A 21,682-nucleotide genomic window follows, 5' to 3' on the forward strand; every position below is an offset into this window, starting at 1 on the left:
TGCATTCTTACCTCTTTATCTTGGAGAGAGAGAGAGAGGTTATCAGTTATATCTAGCTCCAATTCTTATAATAGCAAAATTAAATTGTATGATTGTAGACAATGTCTAGAACGTGATGCATGTCAACACACATTTAACAAAAGTAAAGAGGAGAAATAAGAACTAAGAGAGAGGAAAAGAGGGAAGGGGGAGGACGTTGTCTCTCCGGATGATCAGGTTATCTTAACAGGGGGTATATGTTTGCCGAAGTCTCATGGTTATCTTTATGTACAAAAATCATATGTTGTCTGCTATATGGAAAGTCTAATGAAGAGGGTGGGAAAGTTTCTTTATTTAGAGCTATATAATATATTGTCAATTGTTATCATGTAGCATCCAATAAAACCATGTCTACTGAAAGATGTCTGTGGTGTTAGATGATCCCTTTATTACCCATTCCCCAGTTTTTTGCATAACCAACATGGTTATATTAATCTACATTTTACCTCTGTGATTACCTTGTATCTAATCCCCTGCAGACGTTCCCCTTATTTCAGTTATTTAGCCAATCTGTGCTGACTTATAAATAACTCCACAGGAGTGAGCACATTGTTCTCTATATAGCACACATAAACTAGTGCTGTCTAGCAGTGAAAAACTGTCAAAATGCAAAATTATAAGAAGAGGTGGCCTTCAAGGGCTTAAAAATTAGCATATAGTTTAGCTTTCAACAAAATACCAAGAGAACTAAGCACATTTGATGATAAAAGTAAATTGGAAAGTTGTATGCCCTATCTGAATCAGGAAAGTTTAATTTTGACTAGACTGTCCCTTTTAACTGAATGTTACATTTTAATAAAAAGAGACAATTAAATTGTACAATCGATGTTTTGGTGAACATTTTTTTCATCATACTTAAATGTAAAAAAAAAAAAATTACCAATCCCTACAGGTGGAAGTTTGATAGCTAACATTGCATTCATACTGGGAAGAAGCGTCATCTCTTTCCCTAATGGGCTGAAGCTTTAGCTCCCAAAAGTGATTGCCTGCTATAGCAGCTGGCAAGCAAGACAATCTAAGTGCTGACAATTGTATATCTTGCACTTCATTTCAGCTTAAAACAAAAGGTCCTTAGGGTGTGACACCAGTCATTCTATTTTGAGTCATCATAAAAAAGGAGTATGAAAACACATTTTTATATATTATTTAGATTTTTTTTTTTTTTTTTAAAACTACATCTTCCAGCTATTTACTTTGTAGATTTTTTTTATATTTTGTTAATGGCTACATTAGTTACATTTGCCTTATGAAAAACAACAATAGAACTATATGACTTCCTTTTGGAACAGTAGTGATGGTTACATTTCCATTCAGGTTTTATTGTAGCCCCTCAAACCCCAAAAGGGCTGCCACATTTTGTTAATCCATATGTTGAACCATAAACCTGTTAATTATACAATGTTTAAGGTAAGTCGTGTGAGCTATAAATGGTGGTTGAGAAATAGAGAACTAATTCAGTTTTATTTTCTAATAGCTTTATTATTTAAAAACTTGATATTTCAAGTACATTTCATTTTCCAGAACTGTGTGCTATTACGTTTTTTTTTTTTTGTTTTTTTGTTATGGACCTGGTTTTGCTAAATGGGTTCTCCCCCCCCCTTTTTTTGTTTTTAGACACATGTTTTTCTTGCACGTAAAGGAGGATCTGCTGGATGGTCGTCTGCAGTGTTCTCCTCAGCAGGCAGTGGAACTAAGCGCCCTGCTGGCCCAATTGGAATTTGGAGATTATAATCAGAATACAGCTAGTTATAACTATCAAAGCCTTTGTTCGATGGATCTAGGAAATGACACATTAGAAAGGTAAGTTTGTGCTCCTTTTTCATGTGTTTTAGATTAACAAAAAAGTATTGATTGGTTCATAAAATATTGAACTATAAAAATGGGCACCCGTTTTACAATGATATTATATAAGATTAGGAATTAAAGCCACAGCTGTACTATAGTTTTCTAATACATTTTTGTTTTAAAACAAACGTAAATGTATGACTTAGACCAACCATACGTAATTTGTTCCAGTGGTCCCTTCATGCCTTTGTAGGGGGGTGGGCAACTGGGCATATGTACTTATTATACCTTTTTTAGAGTGTAGAACAAATGATCATCTTGACAATATTTGTCTGTTTTTTAAAATAATTTAAATAGAGCATTTGACATTAAATATAATGTTCCACTTTTTTTTTTTTTTTAATGATGTATTAAGTATATAGAAATTTTAATGTTTGGAGAACATTTGACTAGTGTTTATTATTTTTGTTTAAAATGTGCCATCAAGAAAACTCACATCCCTATGTGTTACAGTTCCTACACATTTTAAAATTACCTTGCACATAATGTAGTTTTGAATATTTGGCATCCTTAGTCAAGATCAGAGATTTGTAAATTCGTTTGAGCTAAGTGCAGGTGTTGTGTGCTATTACATCAGTTTTAGAATCATTCTGTATATTGGGTGTTATTTTAAGATGTGACTATTAAGTATTCTGTAGTAAAACAAAACAAACCTCCCTAAACAAGGGTGTGGTAAAAACGGAGATCATTTTAATTCTGCTCCACACACTAAATGTCATGCTGTATCATATTATATTTTAGTGTTTGTTTGCAACTAGTATGGCTGATATTTGTTTTTAAACTCATTCAAGCTCAGTGTGTAATTCTTGCTCATGTACATAATTAGTCACTATGTACCTGCAGCCTATGTCATCCTTGTACTACAAGTCACTGTATACCTGCAACCCATGTCATCCTCATACTACAAGTGCCTCTTTTTTTTTTTTTTTTTTTTTAGTGTTATTACAAAACACAAGATTTTAGAGGGACTAAGCCAAGGATCAGGGGAATATCAGGTTCTTCAGATTGTGTCGACTTTAGAAAACTATGGAGTTGAGTGGCATACTGTGCGGGATGCAGAAGCACAGAAGATTATAATTGGTATTGGACCAGAGGGGGTATCAATTTGCAAAGAAGATTTTAGTCCTATTAACAGGTAAACACCATTAATATTCCATGTACTAACAATGAGTTTATTCTACAATTAAATTTTCTGTCTTCTCCAATTTAGAGCTAGATTACAAGTGGAGCGCTAAATTATCACGCACCTGCAAAGAGGCAAATTAATCAGCCATTGAAGTGGCTGGTTATTGTCACCGTGCGCTCACGGTAGCAATTAGCTCTTATAGAACCTCTTGTTAGATCTCTGGTTATTTTTATAAATATGCCCCCAAAATACTGTCTAGTGTATTATATTAATAATAAAGATGGCAGCATAGTATTTTGGGGCTAAAGTTGGTGGGAGAGGGGTGTTGGAGAAAAAAAAAAAACACTGAAAAGTACCTTTACATTGCGGTCTATGGGAACTGTGTGTTCCCTGTATATGTGTGTGTATATATTATATTTATATTAATTATATTATATTCTACACACCCATGTTAAAATGTCATGTTACTGTGATGTAAAAAAATGAGACACAAATAAATCATTTCAGAACTTTTTTCCACCTTTTAATGTGACCTGTAAACTGTACAACTCAATTGCAAAACAAACTAAAATCTTTTAGGTGGAGGGAAGTAGAAATAAAAAAACTAAAATAATGTGGTTACATAAGTGTGCACACCCTTAAACTAATACTTTGTTGAAGCACCCTTTGATTTTATTACAGCACACAGTCTTTTTGGGTATGAGTTTTTCAGCATGGCACATCCTTGACTTGGCAAGATTTGACCACTCTTCTTTGCAAAAACAAATCTGTCATATTGTGAGGGCATCTCTTGTGCACAGCCCACTTAAGATCACCCCACAGATTTCCAATTGGATTCAGGTCTGGGCTCTGACTGGGCCATTCCAAAACTTTAATCTTCTCCTGGTGAAGCCATTCCTTTGTTGATTTGGATGTATGCTTTGGGGCGTTGTCAGCATAAAGATGAAGCTCCTCTTCATGTTCAGCTTTCTAGCAGAAGCCTGAAGGTTTTGTGCCAATATTGTCTGGTATTTGGAACTATTCATTATTCCCTCTACCTTAACCAAGGCCCATGTGTCAGCTGAAGAAAAACAGACCCAAAGCATGATGCTGCCACCACCATGCTTCACTGTGGGTATGGTGTTCTTTTGGTTATATGCAGTGTTTTTGCGCCGAACATATCTTTTGGAATTATGGCCAAAAAGTTTAATCATCATCAAACCAGAACACCTTTTGCGACATGCTTTTGGGAGACTTCAGATGTGTTTTTGCAAAATTTAGTTGGGCTTGGATGTTTGATTTCGTAAGAAAAGGCTTCCGTCTTGCCACTCTACCCCATAGCCCAGACATATGAAGAATACGGGCGATTGTTGTCACATGCACCACGCAGCCAGTACTTGCCAGATATTCCTGCAGCTCCTTTAATGGTGCTGTAGGCCTCTTGGCAGCCTCCCAGATCAGTTTTCTTCTCGTTGTTTCATCAATTTTGGAGGGACGTCCAGTTCTTGGTAATGTCACTGTTGCACCATATTTTCTCCACTTGATGATGACAGTCATCACTGTGTTCCATGGTATATCTAATGCCTTGGAAATTCCTTTGTACCGTTCTCCTGACTGATACCTTTAAACAATGAGATCCCTCTGATGCTTTGGAAGCTCTCTGCGAACCATGGCTTTTGCTGTAGGTTGCGACTAAGAAAATGTCAGGAAAGACCTACTAGAACAGCTGAACTTTATTAGGGGTTAATCAGAGGCACTTTGAATGATGGCAGGTGTGTACTGACTCCTATTTAACATGATTTTGAATGTCTTTGCCCAGTTCTAAACACAGCTACATCCCCAGTTATATTTTAGTTTTTTATTTTTACTGCCCTCCACCTAGAAGTTTCAGTTTGTTTTTCAATCAAGTTGTACAGTTTATAGGTCACATTAAAGGTGGAAAAAGTTCTGAAATGATTTATCTTTGTCTCATTTTTTTACATCACAGAAACCTGACATTTTAACAGGTGTGTGGACTTTTTATATTATATACATATGTATATGATTATATAAATATATATATTAAACACTGCTGCATGAGTTCTGATGACATGTATGAAGGCATCAGAACGAGGCTCCCATAGGAGCCTATGGAAGCGCACTCTTGTGAGCGTAATGCTTCCCAGCAATGCAAATGCGAGGTCATGTTCGCATTGCTAAAAACTTGCAATACCAGCACACATTATTGTGTTATGGTATTATACAGTGGTGCACAAATATCTATTTCATCAAATTTTATATTTAGCGCTCCACTTGTAATCTGACCCTTAGTGTATGTATATTTTGTTTTAATAAATATTTTTAATTCAATTGAAACAGTGCCATATATCAACAAAATGAATTTCATTGTTTGCTATGGAACAAATGAAGTAAGCAGTACAACTTTTTAATATTTGTATTTTAAAGAATGTTGACATTTTCAGTTCTTCACCATTAATAATTGCTGAGGAGATATGCGTATAAATTGTACATGCATACAATATTTTAACCTGGTTTACACGCACACTTTTCACTGAACCCAACAATTATGTGTCTAGTTTGTAAATCATTCTATGGGGTGTGAGCAATCAGAATCTGTATCTAAAGTAGTTATAATGTAGATCAATTACCATTTTAAGTGTCATAAATACAGTGACTTAACATTTATATACATACTGATTTGACATGGGCACAGGGATAACTTGTCTTTTTTCTATGTTTTGGTCTAGACGGAAAATAAACCTTTATTTTATTTAGAGAAAAAAATATATATATTCCTTTTATTGAGTGACATTTCGGGCACAATCTCCCCTTCCTCAGACCAACGTTATATATAATTTTTATTCCTCCCCCCCAATCCATTTTGAAGTATTGTGTAAACTGGTGTTCACTTTCTCTTTATGCCAAAGTATTAGAGACATGCATTCTTGTATCTTTAGAAACCCAAACACACACACTCCTATTCCTAAATGTTGTTAGTTATTTTACCAGCTGAAAAAGTATTTTAAATGTACTTTCCCAAAGTTTAAGTGTAGCTGGCTGAGCAACCGCTTGCACATTGTGGAATTAAATATTTTCTATTTTTCTTCTTCTTCTTTTTTTTTTCTTCTTTTCTTTTCTTTTTAAGGATTACGTATCCTATTATTCAGATGGCAACCCAGTCTGGAAAGAATGTATACTTAACAATCACCAAGGAGTCTGGAAATAGTTTAGTTCTTCTTTTTAAAGTGATCAGCACCAGGGCAGCTAGTGGGCTTTATAGAGCGATAACAGAAACTCATGCATTTTACAGGTAAGTTTTACATCTAACTGTCATAATTGCATCTGTCAAAGTCCAAATAGTCTTTGCATGAACCTGCTATGGGAAGTGCAGCTGATTATAAAAAATATCTCGCTCTAAAGACAGTGATCTTCCGAATGTGCTGTTCTGCTCTTTAACTTGTTAACATTAAAATACAGTTTGAAGTGATGGATTGAGACAGTGGTTTGCTAATATGCAACATTATTTAAAGGACCAGTCAACACATTAGATTTGCATAATCAACAAATGCAAGATAACAAGACAATACAATAGCACTTAGTCTGAACTTCAAATGAGTAGTAGATTTTTTTATAACAAATTTCAAAGTTATGTATATTTCCACTCCCCTTGTACCATGTGATAGCAATCAGCCAATCACAAATGCATATACGTATAGTCTGTGAATTCTTGCACATGCTCAGTAGGATCTGGTGACTCAAAAATTGTAAATATAAAAGACTGTGCACATTTTTTGTAATGGAAGTAAATTGGAAAGTTGTTTAAAATTACATGCACTATCTGACTCATGAAAATTTAATTTAACCTGAGTGTCCCTTTAAGTTTTATTACCATTAAAATTAGATGCTTTTGGGATTTCTTGTAATACCAGTAATTACTTACTTTCTTGCTTATTCTGTAAATAAACTCTGCAAAACCATACTTAAAGAAAGGCAATTGATAAATAACAGATTCCATTCCGTTTTTCTTTAAGATGTGACACTGTTACTAATGCTGTCATGATGCAGTACAGCCGAGATTTGAAAGGACACTTGGCATCCCTTTTCTTAAATGATAACATCAATGTTGGCAAGAAGTATGTGTTTGACATCAGGAGAACATCAAAGGAAGTATATGACCATGCAAGAAGAGCCCTATACAATGCTGGCATTGTTGATTTGGTCACAAGAAGTGATCATAGTGAACCCAGCTCCCCTCTCAAGACGTCAGAATGTGGCATCAACTGCAACAGCTGCGAGAGCCTCAGCTGTCATCAAACCAAGGCCCTGCAGGAAAAACTGCGCAAGCTGAAAGAGGCCATGCTGTGCATGGTGTGTTGTGAAGAAGAAATCAATTCTGCCTTCTGCCCGTGTGGACACATGGTGTGCTGTGAGGGATGTGCCACACAGCTTAAAGTACGTACAATGCTCATAGCTTGCTTTTAAAAGGGACTGGATAAGCAAAAACAAAATACAGTGCAGGATTTTGTGCTTATTAGTGAAAGAATGTCTGTCTAAAGATGTGCTATGCGAACTGCCACCATGATTGTTTGCAATCCTCCTATCTTATAGCCTGTAGCTGTTCAGCTCTTTTTTTTTTTTATAGAGGAACAATGTATGAATCGCTTTAAAAAAACCTAACCTGAAATAGGCATATGTAATACCGAGTGGCTTGGCAAAGGCCCCAGGTCATCACATTTTACACATTAAATCATCCAAAAACATATGACTGATATTTATTAAAATAAAGATGAATTTTGATTAGATCTAGTTTAAAAAAAAAAAAAAAGGGGAGGGCTAACTTTTTTTATTGCTTTATTAATATTATGTCTGCTAATGCTTTTACAGAATAATAGATTTTACTTGAAAATGTTTAATTGTTTAAAAAGATAGGTAATCCCTTTTATTACTCATTCTGCAGTTTTGCAAAACCAACACAGTTCTATTAATATACCTTTTTACCTCTGTGATTACATTGTATCTTAGCCTCTGCAGAGGCTATCAGTGCTGACTCCTAAATAACTCAACGGGAGTGAGCACAATGTTATATATGGCACATGAACTAGCACTGTCTAGCTGTGAAAAACTGTCAAAATGCACTAAGAGGCTAATTTCAAGGGCTTAAAAATTGTCATGAGCCTACCTAGTTTAATCTTCCAACAAAGAATACCAAGAGAAAAAAGCACATTTTGATGATAAAAGTAAATTTTAAAGTGGTTTAAAATGACATGCCCTATCTGAATCATGAAAGTTTAATTTTGATTAGATGGGTCTGTATTAAGCTAATTACTTTTTTTTTTTTTTTCCTTTTTCTAGTCATGCCCAGTATGCAGATCTCAAGTGGAGCATATCCAACACGTCTATTTACCAACACACACAAGTCTGCTAAACCTGACTGTGATTTAAGAAGACAAAAAAAAAAGTTTCTTCTGACTTTTTACAAAAAAAACAAACTGAAATGCACACGCATATAACAAACTACACTAAAAGTGCTACAGCCATTGGTTTTTGCAATGACTTTTTACTGGTGGAATAAAAATGGGAGGATTAACAACATGGATGGATTTTGACCCATGGGATTTGTATCTTCATTTGACGCGCTTTGCATGCTTCAGATCTTCTTCTTGAAGCATTTGTGTACAGGCAATATAACCCAGATTTGTTCATCTACTCTGGAAAATTTGTGACTGGTACAAATTGCTCTTCTCACGACTTTATTATTAGAAGGGTTTGATTGTAAAGGTACATTGGAGTCAAAAAGATTCAAAGCATGCAATTAACAACAGTTTACTTCTATTATGGCATACTCAGGGAGGCTTAGGAGCATGCACATGATTTGAGCACTGTGACCATATGTTATTCATATGGTTCTTAAGGCACGTGCATGCTCCTGAGCATACCTCAGTATGCTTTCTTTGGAAAGAGTCAAGAGAGAAAGTTAATTCTGATAATATAAGTAGACTGGATTTTTGTTTTTTAAACTTGTATCTGAATCATGAACTTTTTAATCTTGACTCCCACGTCCCTTTTAAAGATTGTTTTAATTTGCAATGAAAGTTAGGAATTTTAGGCCATTTTCTAGATTTATTTATCAAATCTATATGTTCTGCGCGAAACTGAGACTGTAAAAGCCAAAATAACTTCCAAATAATTAAGGCGAATCATGGTTTGAGCACAACCAGATTCCCCTTTCTTTGGTGCCAGTCCTGTAATAGTCTTAAACATTAGTTCTTTTTAGATTATATTTGTTTTAGATATTTTAGTTTAATTGCTAGTCAAGAGGCATTTTTAATGTTTTAACTTCAGAAAATAGCATACCATTTAAAAAGAATCTCTGTATTAGAATAACATTTAGTAAGTTATTTGTAATGCTACGTTCCTGAATATTAGTGCTATTGGATTTTATTATTTTTAATGGGTAAATAGCTTTAAACATTGTTTTTAAGAAAAGAGGAGAAAGAAGATATGACATAGGTCAAAGAAGAAAGCCTGAAGAAACTCCACTTTTGTTAGTGTTTTTAGCTTTTTTCGTAAAGGGAGATTGAAGTCAAATTTAAACTTTTATGACTCGGAGTGTACAATTAATAGAAATAAAGTGGAATTTTTTTTTTTTTAAATCAAATTTACCTTTTTCCCTTGGTTGAAACTGGTTTCCTTTCCATGAAAGCATACTTAAGTAGCAACAACTGTACTGTATAGCAGCTGTGCTTGTGACAATGTTATACATGTAGCGCTGAAGTCACAAAGTCACTTTTATAGAAAGGGGTCAAGTTGTGACCAAGAGAAATGTAAAATTTTAAAATTGAAGTACATTGTGTTTTGTTTTGTTTTTTTGTACTCTGTATCAGATTCATGAAAGTTTTTTTATTTTTTATTCCATGTCTCTTGCCAGTTTTTTTGCTGAAACAATCAAGTTATTCAGTATTTGTCCTTCTGTAATATGATTTATGTATTGCCATATGCAGAAGTTCATACACTAGTATTCACATGCAATGTTTTTCTGTCTCATTGTCTGTCTGTATGTTTGTCTTTCTTGGGCATTATGGTCTTCTAAAAGATTTCATTAGAAAAATGGTTTTCTGCTCTTACTCAAAGAATGCAGTTTTAGGATTGCCATAAAATATTAATTTATAAATGAATAGTCTAAGTTCAGAATAAAGTGGACTCTTCTCATAGTAAAAGCTGAAAACTCTGATATAGGATAATCTTTGAAGGCCATATTGAGTGCAATACCAGCTGAATCAATTGCTGGAAAAAAAAATGACACTGTCACTTTATGGAAAAAATATGTTCTTTATATACCTTTTTCGTATTGCCTTAATGTAGCAGTAATGTGTTCTTTATGCATTTTGTTTCTTTGCACAGACATTTTGTCAAAAACTATTTAGAAAATTGCTCTACTTTTTTATGGCACATATTGGCATATTGCCTCCGATTCCATGAGGTATTTATTTTTTCACTTTGTAAGAAATGGATTTTGCTTCCACATTATACAGAAAAGAATGCCAATGTTTGGTGTGATAAACAATTTCTGTCTTTTTATATTTGGTTTAATAAAGAATTTCTGAAAAATATGTGCTGTGTGCTTTTTACAAATTGGGTGGCTATACTTTTCCCCACCAACTTTATATTTATTTAAGGAAAATGAATAGGATAACCAAAAACTTTGTTTATATATTCAATGAATAGCAGAAAATAAAATCTGTTCTTTTTACTTGCATTGTGTTTAGAAGAAAAAGTGCTTATACCACAACTGTCATTAAAGGGAAATTTAAAAAGGATTAAAACTATAAGTGAAATACTTACCTTTCTATTACTATCTAGGTATATCGTGCACATCATAAAAGTTGTTTTGTGTTTTTGTTTCAGCAGGCCTTGCAGATTCAGAATACACCATTATTTATATTGTATGTTGGATGGCTGCAACAAGAAATGTTTAGAAAAAAATGAATATTTATGTTAAAGGTATACTAATCACCTATTGCATGCTGCATAACTACATACCTTTCTTCTGTTAAGTGTGATCAGTCCACGGGTCATCATTACTTGTGGGACACCAACTGCTCCCCCACAGGAAGTGCAAGAGGATCCACCCAGCAGAGCCGCCATACAGCTCCTCCCCTCCACGTCACCCCCAGTCATTCTCTTGCACCCAACGACTAGATAGGATGTGTGAGAGGACTATGGTGATATATTTAGTTTTTATATCTTCAATCAAAAGTTTGTTATTTTATAATAGCACCGGAGTGTGTTATTCCTTCTCTGGTAGAATTTGAAGAAGAATCTACCTGAGTTTTTCTATGATTTTAGCCGGAGTAGTTAAGATCATATTGCTGTTTCTCGGCCATCTGAGGAGAGGTAAACTTCAGATCAGGGGACAGCAGGCAGATTAATCTGCAAAGAGGTATGTAGCAGTTTATTATTTTCTGACATGGAATTGATGAGAAAATCCTGCCATACCGTTATAATGTAAACTCAGCCTTGAATGCAGTAGATGTAGCTGATATCAGGCTGTCATGTATGTATATTTTACACTTCAGTTTTCTGGGAAATGGTACTTCTCTGGCTTTTAAACTGTATACATAGACTTAACCTATTTTGCAGGGACTTGCAATAGGTTTTAAATGACAATTAATTATTGAGGTAAAACGTTTTTTTGCTGGCATGTAAAAACGTTTTTTTCTCTGAGGTACTGGGTGAAAAAATGTTTTGGGCACTTTTTTTCCACTTGGCAATAGTTTTGATTTAAATTAGAGCAGTTCACTGATCCCTCTCACTGTTATGTGTGTGGGGGAGGGGCCATTTTTGGCGCTTTTACTATGCATCAGAAAAACTCAGTCAGAGGTTCATTTTCTTCCTGCATGATCCGGTTCATCTCTACAGAGTTCAGGGATCTCAAGAGTCTTTTTTGAGGGAAGTAATCATTACAGCAGAGCTGTGCTGATTGTATTGACTGTGATATAAAAAACGTTTATTTGTGTATTTTTTCCTGCTGCCTGTTACCAGAAAGATTTACCATAAAATATGGCGTAAATACCTATATTGGTGCGAATCCAAAGGTTACTCTTGGAGTAAGGTTAGGATTCCTAGGATATTGTCTTTTCTACAAGAAGGTTTAGAAAAGGGGTTATCCGCTAGTTCCTTAAATGACAGATCTCAGCTCTGTCCATTCTGTTACACAAGCGTCTGTCAGAAGTTCCAGACGTTCAGGCTTTTTGTCAGGCTTTGGCCAGGATTAAACCTGTGTTTAAAGCTGTGGCTCCACCATGGAGTTTAAACCTTGTTCTTAACGTTTTACAGGGTGTTCCGTTTGAACCCCTTCATTCCATTGATATAAAGTTGTTATCTTGGAAAGTTCTATTTTTAATGGCTATTTCCTCGGCTCGAAGAGTCTCTGAGTTATCAGCCTTACATTGTGATTCTCCTTATTTGATTTTTCACTCGGATAAGGTAGTTCTGCGTACTAAGCCTGGGTTCTTACCTAAGGTAGTCACTAACAGGAATATCAATCAGGAGATTGTTGTTCCATCCTTGTGCCCAAATCCTTCTTCGAGGAAGGAACGTCTTTTGCACAATCTGGATGTAGTTCGTGCCCTTAAATTTTATTTACAGGCAACTAAAGATTTTCGACAAACGTCTTCCCTGTTTGTCGTTTACTCTGGTCAGAGGAGAGGTCAAAAAGCTTCTGCTACCTCTCTCTCTTTTTGGCTTCGTAGCATAATTCGTTTAGCTTATGAGACTGCTGGACAGCAGCCTCCTGAAAGAATTACAGCTCATTCCACTAGAGCTGTGGCTTCCACTTGGGCCTTTAAGAATGAGGCCTCTGTTGAACAGATTTGCAAGGCTGCAACTTGGTCTTCGCTTCATACTTTTTCCAAATTTTACAAATTTGACACTTTTGCTTCCTCTGAGGCTATTTTTGGGAGAAAGGTTCTTCAGGCAGTGGTTCCTTCTGTATAAAGAGCCTGCCTATCCCTCCCGTCATCCGTGTACTTTTGCTTTGGTATTGGTATCCCACAAGTAATGATGACACGTGGACTGATCACACTTAACAGAAGAAAACATAATTTATGCTTACCTGATAAATTCCTTTCTTCTGTAGTGTGATCAGTCCACGGCCCACCCTGTTTTTTAAGGCAGGTAAATATTTTTTAAATTATACTCCAGTCACCACTACACCCTTGGCTTCTCCTTTCTCGTTGGTCCTTGGTCGAGTGACTGGGGGTGACGTGGAGGGGAGGAGCTGTATGGCGGCTCTGCTGGGTGGATCCTCTTGCACTTCCTGTGGGGGAGCAGTTGGTGTCCCACAAGTAATGATGACCCGTGGACTGATCACACTACAGAAGAAAGGAATTTATCAGGTAAGCATAAATTATGTTTTTTATGTGTCTGAGAAGAATCTTGCAATAAATAATGCAGCTTTGTTTTGTCAGATTAGCATATTATTCTAGGTTTGTTTATGGGGTTTTATTTTTGTTTTTTTCTGATTTCCATGTCTCCCAGAGCAAAAGAACCCTTGCTAACCAATCACAAACTAATACACAAATATAACATGAACTGTTTTCACATGTGCAGTCAAGGAAAGAGATTAGGTTAGACTGCCCTCTCCTATTACCTTAAAGTGGCTTAGCACTGATTCAGATTAGTTAATTGGTAAAAAAATGTTTTTATATATAATCACTTTACGACATCGGGACGCTCCTTGCTGTCCTAAAAGCGTGGGCTTTAATGCCGTTAGGGCAGCATGGGAACATTTACCATACATGGCATTCTGCAGCTTCTGCCTTTGACATAGGTAAGGATCAGCCTGTGTGGGCATACCTAGCAACGTAGGCAATCCCCCATTATCTGATCCCGGCTTTAATATCACACAATCACGTGACTTCATTTTTACTAATGTTTACATCAGAACTATAGTACTGCCACAAAGGGGTTAACAGGTATTTAAATAAAGACTTATTCATTTTTAATCTTTATCTAATAACTAAATATAAGAAGTTATTGTGTGTGTGTATATAGTGTATATATAAACTATCTTGTGTGCTCACTGCTATTGAAAATAATATTTTAACTATCATGTTTGTTGATGCAAAACTGATAATCCACCTTAAAAAAAAACCCCACAAAAACAAACAAGTACGGAGAATGTGATGTAAGAGAAGGGTAAACAAAAACTGACAGAAAAATGAGTTTAAAGCATTAACCCAAGCCTCCCTGGGAGAAAATTGAACAAGTACAATTTCAGATGTATTTTAAAGCAAGCTGAAGCAAAATAGATAATATATATTGTAATAATGTTTCATTTTCAATAATTAAACATTGAATGCCTTATTAAAATGCCAAGTTTAATGGTCCTTTTAAGATTTTAGTAAATCTAAAAAAAAAAAAAAGCCAGGTGACCATTTTTGCTACTGTGATCACCTTATTAAATGGGAAGGACTTTATTGTGGTCTATATATATATATATATATATATATATATATATATATATATATATATATATATATATATATATATATATATATATATATATATATATATATATATATATATAAATTTTAAATTGTTTACCTAAATATACCCTCCCCAATAAAATTCCATGTGGTGACTTCTTTAAAGTTATTTCTTCTACAAGATACGACAAGTCCACGGATTGCATCCTTACTTGTGGGATATTAACCTCCTGCTAACAGGAAGTGGCAAAGAGCACCACAGCAGAGCTGTATATATAGCTCCTCCCTTCCCTCCACCCCCAGTCATTCTCTTTGCCTGTGTTAGTAATAGGAAGAGCTAAAGTGAGGTGTTAGTTTTAGTTTCTTCAATCAAGAAGTTTTTTTATTTTAAATGGTACCGGTGAGTACTATTTTCCTCAGGGAGATATGGAAGAAGATTTCTGCCCTGAGGTTGATGATCTTAGCAGATGTAACTAAGATCCATGTTGGTTCCCACAGAGCTTCTGAAGGTAATGCAAGAGAAATCTTCAGTGTGGAGAACGGTTTCATGCTACAAGCATTGAGGCATGTTCAGTCTTATTTCTGAGGAGACTTGGTATATCAGAACTGGCTGACATTTTTTCCCTGCAAGGGAAGGGGTAAGAAGACCTGTACACAAAGGGTATTACTGAAAATCCTGTGTTTATTTCTTTCATTGACATAGTACTGGGCTGAAGCAATATAAAAAGGGACACTGGTAAAGGCAGCTTAACTTTTTTTTATTTGGTTTGATTACAAATATAAAGTATGGCTGCAGCATTACTGTGATGTTTTTAAGGGACCACATGGCTTTCTTTGATAACCGCTTCCCATGCGGTGATACAGATTAATATGTTTGACGTCCATGATGGACGGGGCCTATTTTCGCGCGCTCAGATGCGCAGTTTACTCTGACTGAGAAGGCAACAGGCATTAGCTCCGGTTGGGCCTCAACTTGTGTTCTGTTCACCGGATCGTTGTCGAGTCATTTTGCAGTACCCTGGGGGCAGGTAGGCGCGACTGCAGAGCTGTGGCGAGGTGCAGGGGTCTTTTTTTCAAACAAAATATATTTTTTTTAGAGGTTAAATTTGCCCTTTGCTCTTAGGGTGCAATAATTTTTGGCCACATTGAATATGTGTATTTAATTGTATTGCGTTATTTAAAGTTTTAAGCAGTTTAAGACAAATTGTGCGCTTTTTTTATTTCTTAAAAGCGCAGTACACATTTTTTTTAAATATTGTTGTAATCAATAAAGTGTTTAACGACTATTGTGGTTATTGCTAGTCTGTTCAACATGTCTGACATTGAGGATACTAATTGCTCTATGTGTTTAGAAGCCATTGTGGAACCCCCGCTTACTTTGTGTACCTCTTGTACTGTAAGGGCCTTACAATGTAAAAAGCATATTTTAGGTAAAGAAAGTGTGCCAAAGGATGATTCTCAGTCTGAAGAGAATCAGGATATGCAATCCAATTCTCCCCAAGTGTCACAACCTTTAACGCCCACACAAGCGACGCCAAGTACCTCTAGTGCGTCTAATTCTTTTACTCTGCAGGAGATGGCTGCAGTTATGTCAACTACCCTTACGGAGGTATTATCTAAATTACCAGTGTTACAGGGTAAACGCAGTAGGTCAGGTATTAATGTGAATACTGAAACCTCTGATTCTTTATTGGCTATTTCCGACGTACCCTCACAGGGCTCTGAGTTGGGGGTCAGGGAATTGCTGTCTGAGGGAGAACTTTCAGACTCAGGAAATATGTTACCTCAGACAGATTCGGACGTCCTGTCCTTTAAATTTAAGCTTGAACACCTCCGCTTGTTACTTCGGGAGGTTTTAGCGTCTCTGGATGATTGTGACCCTATTGTGATACCACCAGAGAAATTGTGTAAGATGGACAAATATCTAGAAGAACCTACTTACACTGATGTTTTTCCGGTTCCTAAAAGAATTACGGAAATTATAAAAAAGGAATGGGATAGACCAGGTATACCGTTCTCTCCTCCTAATTTTAAGAAAATGTTTCCCATATCAGACACCATTCGGGACTCTTGGCAGTCGGTCCCTAAGGTGGAGGGAGCTATATGTACCCTGGCTAAGCGTACAACTATTCCTATTGAGGACAGTTGTGCTTTCAAAGACCCTATGGATATGAAGTTAGAGGGTTTTCTAAAGAAATTATTTATTCATCAGGGTTTTCTTTTACAACCTACAATTTGCATTATTCCAGTTACCACTGCAGCAGCTTTTTGGTTTGATGCTCTAGAAGAGTCTCTGAAGGTTGAGACCCCATTAGAAGACATTTTGGATAGAATTAAGGCTCTCCAGCTAGCTAATTCTTTTATTACAGATGCCGCTTTTCAAATTACTAAATTAGCGGCGCAAAATGCAGGATTTGCCATTTTAGCGCGTAGAGCGTTATGGCTCAAATCGTGGTCTGCTGATGTGTAATCTAAATCTATGCTTTTAGCTATTCCTTTCAAGGGTAAGACCCTATTCGGGCCTGAATTGAAGGAAATCATTTCTGACATTACTGGAGGTAAAGGCCACGCCCTACCTCAGGATAAGTCTGTTAAGATGAGGGGTAAACAAAATAATTTTCGTTCCTTTCGAAATTTTAAAGGTGTACCCTCTGCTTCCTCTTCCTCCTCAAAGCAGGAAGGGAATTTTGCTCAATCCAAGTCCGTCTGGAGACGCAACCAGGCTTGGAATGAAGCTAAACAATCCAAGAAGCCTGCTGCTGCTACAAAGACAGCATGAAGGGGCGGCCCCCGATCCGGGACCGGATCTAGTAGGGGGCAGACTTTCCTTCTTTGCCCAGGCTTAGGCAAGAGATGTTCAGGACCCCTGGGCATTGGAAATTGTGACCCACGGATATCAACTGGAATTCAAGGATTTTCTCCCAAGAGGGAGATTTCTTCTTTCACGATTGTCTGTAGACCAGATAAAATGAGAGGCGTTCTTACGCTGTGTAAAAGACCTCTCTACCATGGGAGTAATTTGTCCCGTTCCAGAACAGGAACAGGGACAGGGGTTTTACTGAAATCTTTTTGTGGTTCACAAAAAAGAGGGAACTTTCAGACCCATTTTAGATCTCAAGTGTCTAAACAAGTTTCTCAGAGTCCCATCGTTCAACATGGAGACTATACGAACAATCTTACCAATGATCCAGGAGGGTCAATATATGACTACCGTGGACTTGAAGGATGCATACCTTCATATCCCTATTCACAAGGATCATTATCAGTTCCTAAGATTTGCCTTCCTGGACAAACATTTTCAGTTTGTGGCTCTTCCCTTCGGGTTGGCCACAGCACCCAGGAGCTTCACAAAGGTTCTAGGGTCCCTTCTGGCGGGTTCTCAAACCGCGAGGCATAGCAGTGGCGCCTTATCTAGACGATATTTTGATTCAAGCGTCAACTTACCATTTGACAAAATCTCACACGGACACAGGGTTGTCCTTTCTGAGAACTCAAGGTTGGAAGGTGAACATAGAAAAGAGTTCACTAGTTCCACGGACAAGGGTTCCCTTCTTGGGAACTCTGATAGACTCGGTAGACATGAAGATATTTCTGACGGAGGTCAGAAAATCAAAGATTCTAAATACTTGCCGAGCACTTCAGTCCATTCCTCGGCCATCAGTGGCTCCGTGTATGGAGGTAATTGGATTAATGGTAGCGGCAATGGACATCATTCCGTTTGCTCGCTTTCATCTCAGACCACTGCAGCTGTGCATGCTCGGACAGTGGAATGGGGACTATGCAAATTTATCTCCTCAGATAAATCTGGATCAAGAGACCAGAGACTCTCTTCTTTGGTGGTTGTCGCCGGATCATCTGTCCCAGGGGACGTGTTTCCACAGACCCTCATGGGTGATAGTGACAACGGACGCCAGTCTACTGGGCTGGGGTGCAGTCTGGAATTCCCTGAAGGCTCAGGGGGTTTGAACTCAGATGGAATCTCTACTTCCAATCAATATTCTGGAACTGAGAGCAATATTCAATGCGCTTCAGGCGTGGCCTCAGTTGGCTTCGGCCAAATTCATCAGATTCCAGTCGGACAATATCACGACTGTGGCTTATATCAATCATCAGGGGGGAACAAGGAGTACCTTAGCGATGATAGAAGTATCCAAGATAATCCGATGGGCGGAGGCCCACTCTTGTTATCTATCAGCAATCTACATCCCAGGAGTAGAGAACTGGGAAGCAGATTTTCTAAGTCGTCAGACTTTTCATCCGGGGGAGTGGGAACTCCATCCGTAGGTGTTTGCCTCATTGATTCATTGGGGTAGACCGGAATTGGATCTGATGGCATCTCGTCAGAATGCCAAGCTTCCATGTTACGGATCCAGGTCGAGGGATCCTCGGGCCGAACTTATAGATGCCTTGGCAGTGCCTTGGTCGTTCAGCCTAGCTTATGTGTTTCCACCGTTTCCTCTCCTTCCACGCGTGATTGCTTGGATCAAACAGGAGAGAGCTTCTGTGATCCTGATAGCGCCTGCGTGGCCACGCAGGACTTGGTATGCGGATCTAGTGGACATGTCCTCTTTGCCACCGTGGAAACTTCCTTTGAGACAGGACCTTCTCATTCAAGAACCTTTCCAACATCCAAATCTAAATTCTCTGCAGCTGACTGCTTGGAGATTGAACGCTTGATTTTATTTAAGCTGGGATTCTCTGATTCGGTCATCGATACTTTGATACAGGCACGTAAGCCTGTCACTAGAAAAATCTATCATAAGATATGGCGTAAATATCTTTATTGGTGTGAATCCAAGGGTTACTCATGGAGTAAAGTTAGGATTCCCAGGATTCTGTCTTTTCTACAAGAAGGATTGGAGAAAGGGTTATCAGCAAGTTCCTTAAAGGGACAGATTTCTGCTTTGTCAATTTTGCTTCACAAACTTTTGGCAGATGTGCCAGATGTTCAGTCTTTTTGTCAGGCTCTAACTAGAATTAAGCCTGTATTTAGACCAATTACTCCTCCCTGGAGTTTGAATTTAGTTCTTAGAGTTCTTCAAGGGGTTCCATTTGAACCCATGCATTCCATAGATATTAAATTATTATCTTGGAAAGTTTTGTTTTTAGTTGCTATTTCTTCTGCTCGTAGAGTTTCTGAGCTTTCAACATTAAAATGTGATTCGCCTTATCTTATATTCCATTCTGATAAGGTGGTTTTGCGTACCAAACCTGGATTTCTTCCTAAGGTTGTTTCGAATAAGAATATTAATCAGGAAATTGTTGTTCCTTCCTTGTGTCCTAATCCTTCTTCTAAGAAGGAGCATCTGTTACATAACCTGGATGTGGTCCGTGCCTTGAAGTTTTACTTACAGGCAACTAAGGATTTCCGTCAATCATCTTCATTATTCATTGTTTATTCTGGAAAGCGTAGGGGTCAGAAAGCTACGGCTACTTCTTTCTTTTTGGCTGAGGAGTATCATTCGCCTGGCATATGAAACTGCTGGACCGCAGCCTCCTGAAAGAATTACGGCTCATTCTACTAGGGCTGTGGCTTCCACATGGGCCTTTAAAAACGATGCTTCTGTTGAACAGATTTGTAAGGCTGTGACTTGGTCGTCTCTTCATACTTTTTCCAAATTTGATACTTTTGCTTCATCTGAGGCTGTTTTTGGGAGAAAGGTTCTTCAAGCAGTGGTGCCTTCCGTTTAGGTCTCTGTCTTGTCCCTCCTGTTTCATCCGTGTCCTGTAGCTTTGGTATTGTATCCCACAAGTAAGGATGAAATCCGTGGACTTGTCTTATCTTGTAGAAGAAAAGGAAATTTATGCTTACCTGATAAATTGATTTCTTCTACGATACGACGAGTCCACGGCCCTCCCTGTCATTTTTAAGACAGATTATATTTTATTTTTTACAACTTCAGTCACCTCTGCACCTTTAGCTTTTCCTTTCTCTTCCTAAACCTTTGGTCGAATGACTGGGGGTGGAGGGAAGGGAGGAGCTATATATATATATATATATACAGCTCTGCTGTGGTGCTCTTTGCCACTTCCTGTTAGCAGGAGGTTAATATCCCACAAGTAAGGATGAAATACGTGGACTTGTCGTATCGTAGAAGAAATCAATTTATCAGGTAAGCATAAATTTCCTTTTTTCAGCAGCTTGGATCTTCTCAAGACCACCAGACCAGAGGAGGGTGTTCTCTTTGAAATGTGTCTGTAGTTGCTAAGGGAGTGAGGGGTTTGAATAACCTCACACCTTCCAGTTACCTTCCAGTTACATTGCAGTTACACTAACACTGCCCTCTTGTGATGTCATAACACGTTTTTGATATGTTACCTATTGAATCTGTGGCCTGTACTGCCGGTTATTCTGTAAAACTGGTTTGGTTTGGTGATGACCACATGTTGTACACACTTGGCCACGATGCACATGATGGCAACTGGTCATCATTCGCAAAAATGTGGTTTAACTTGATATTGTTATTGTACTGTTTAATGTGTTTTTAACTCTCTTGTCAAACTGCTTATTTTATCTGGTGAAATTTGGTGTAAAAGGAAAATGCAACACACAGGATAATTTTGATCCAAATTAGTTGCTTAAAGGGACATTCTAATGTAAAAATAAAAGTATCTATATCATTAGTTCAGTGTGCGGCTGGTGATGGTACAAAAAGGATCATTGTTGCAGGTCCGAAAATGGATGAAGGTGGCTGCCGCCAGGGTGAAGATGGACCACCGCCGCCCGGATAAGTCTTTGGTGAGTACCATTTTTTGTTTTGTTGTTTTGTTTTTTTCTGGACAGTCAAAGAGCTAAATGCCATTTGGGAGTAAGGTTAGTGATTTTAAATGTTAGTGGGTTACTTTGCGGTGGGGGGTGGCAATTTTGGGTTAAATAGTGTAGATTACTTTGGGATGTGGGGGGGTGGCAGTTTAGTGGTTAATATTGTAGGTTACTTTGTGATGTGGGGGTGGCGGTTTAAGGGTTAATAGTGTAGAGGGGACTTTGCTGTGGGCTATGTGGCGGTTTAGGGGTTATTAGAGTAGGAGTCTTATGTTTTTCACACTTTTCGCTGTCCATTAAAGTCAATGGGAGAGTATGTTAACCCGATTGCATTATTCTAAGTTGGGTTAACGCTCAAGCGATAACCATTTACTTTCATGTTGTAATACGAGCACTACCTGACTCACGCAAAGAGGAGAAGTCAAGCAGTGTTAACACTAA

At 37.5% G+C, this 21,682-nt stretch overlaps 1 protein-coding gene across 1 annotated transcript in view; it reads left to right on the forward strand.

Annotated features, from left to right (window-relative positions):
* The window catches only part of MYLIP (myosin regulatory light chain interacting protein), a 34,072-nt gene extending 23,473 nt beyond the window's left edge, over positions 1–10,599 (forward strand). Inside the window, exons 3-7 of the mRNA XM_053714764.1 lie at positions 1,654–1,839; positions 2,822–3,019; positions 6,135–6,299; positions 7,021–7,441; positions 8,342–10,599. Of these exons, the coding sequence (XP_053570739.1) occupies positions 1,654–1,839; positions 2,822–3,019; positions 6,135–6,299; positions 7,021–7,441; positions 8,342–8,431 (1,060 nt within the window). The 3' untranslated portion in view covers positions 8,432–10,599. The remainder of the gene's footprint in view (positions 1–1,653; positions 1,840–2,821; positions 3,020–6,134; positions 6,300–7,020; positions 7,442–8,341) is intronic.
* Positions 10,600–21,682: the final 11,083 nt, after the last annotated feature.

The sequence above is a fragment of the Bombina bombina genome, chromosome 5 (genome assembly GCF_027579735.1).
Source record: "Bombina bombina isolate aBomBom1 chromosome 5, aBomBom1.pri, whole genome shotgun sequence".
NCBI classification, from domain to species: domain Eukaryota; kingdom Metazoa; phylum Chordata; class Amphibia; order Anura; family Bombinatoridae; genus Bombina; species Bombina bombina.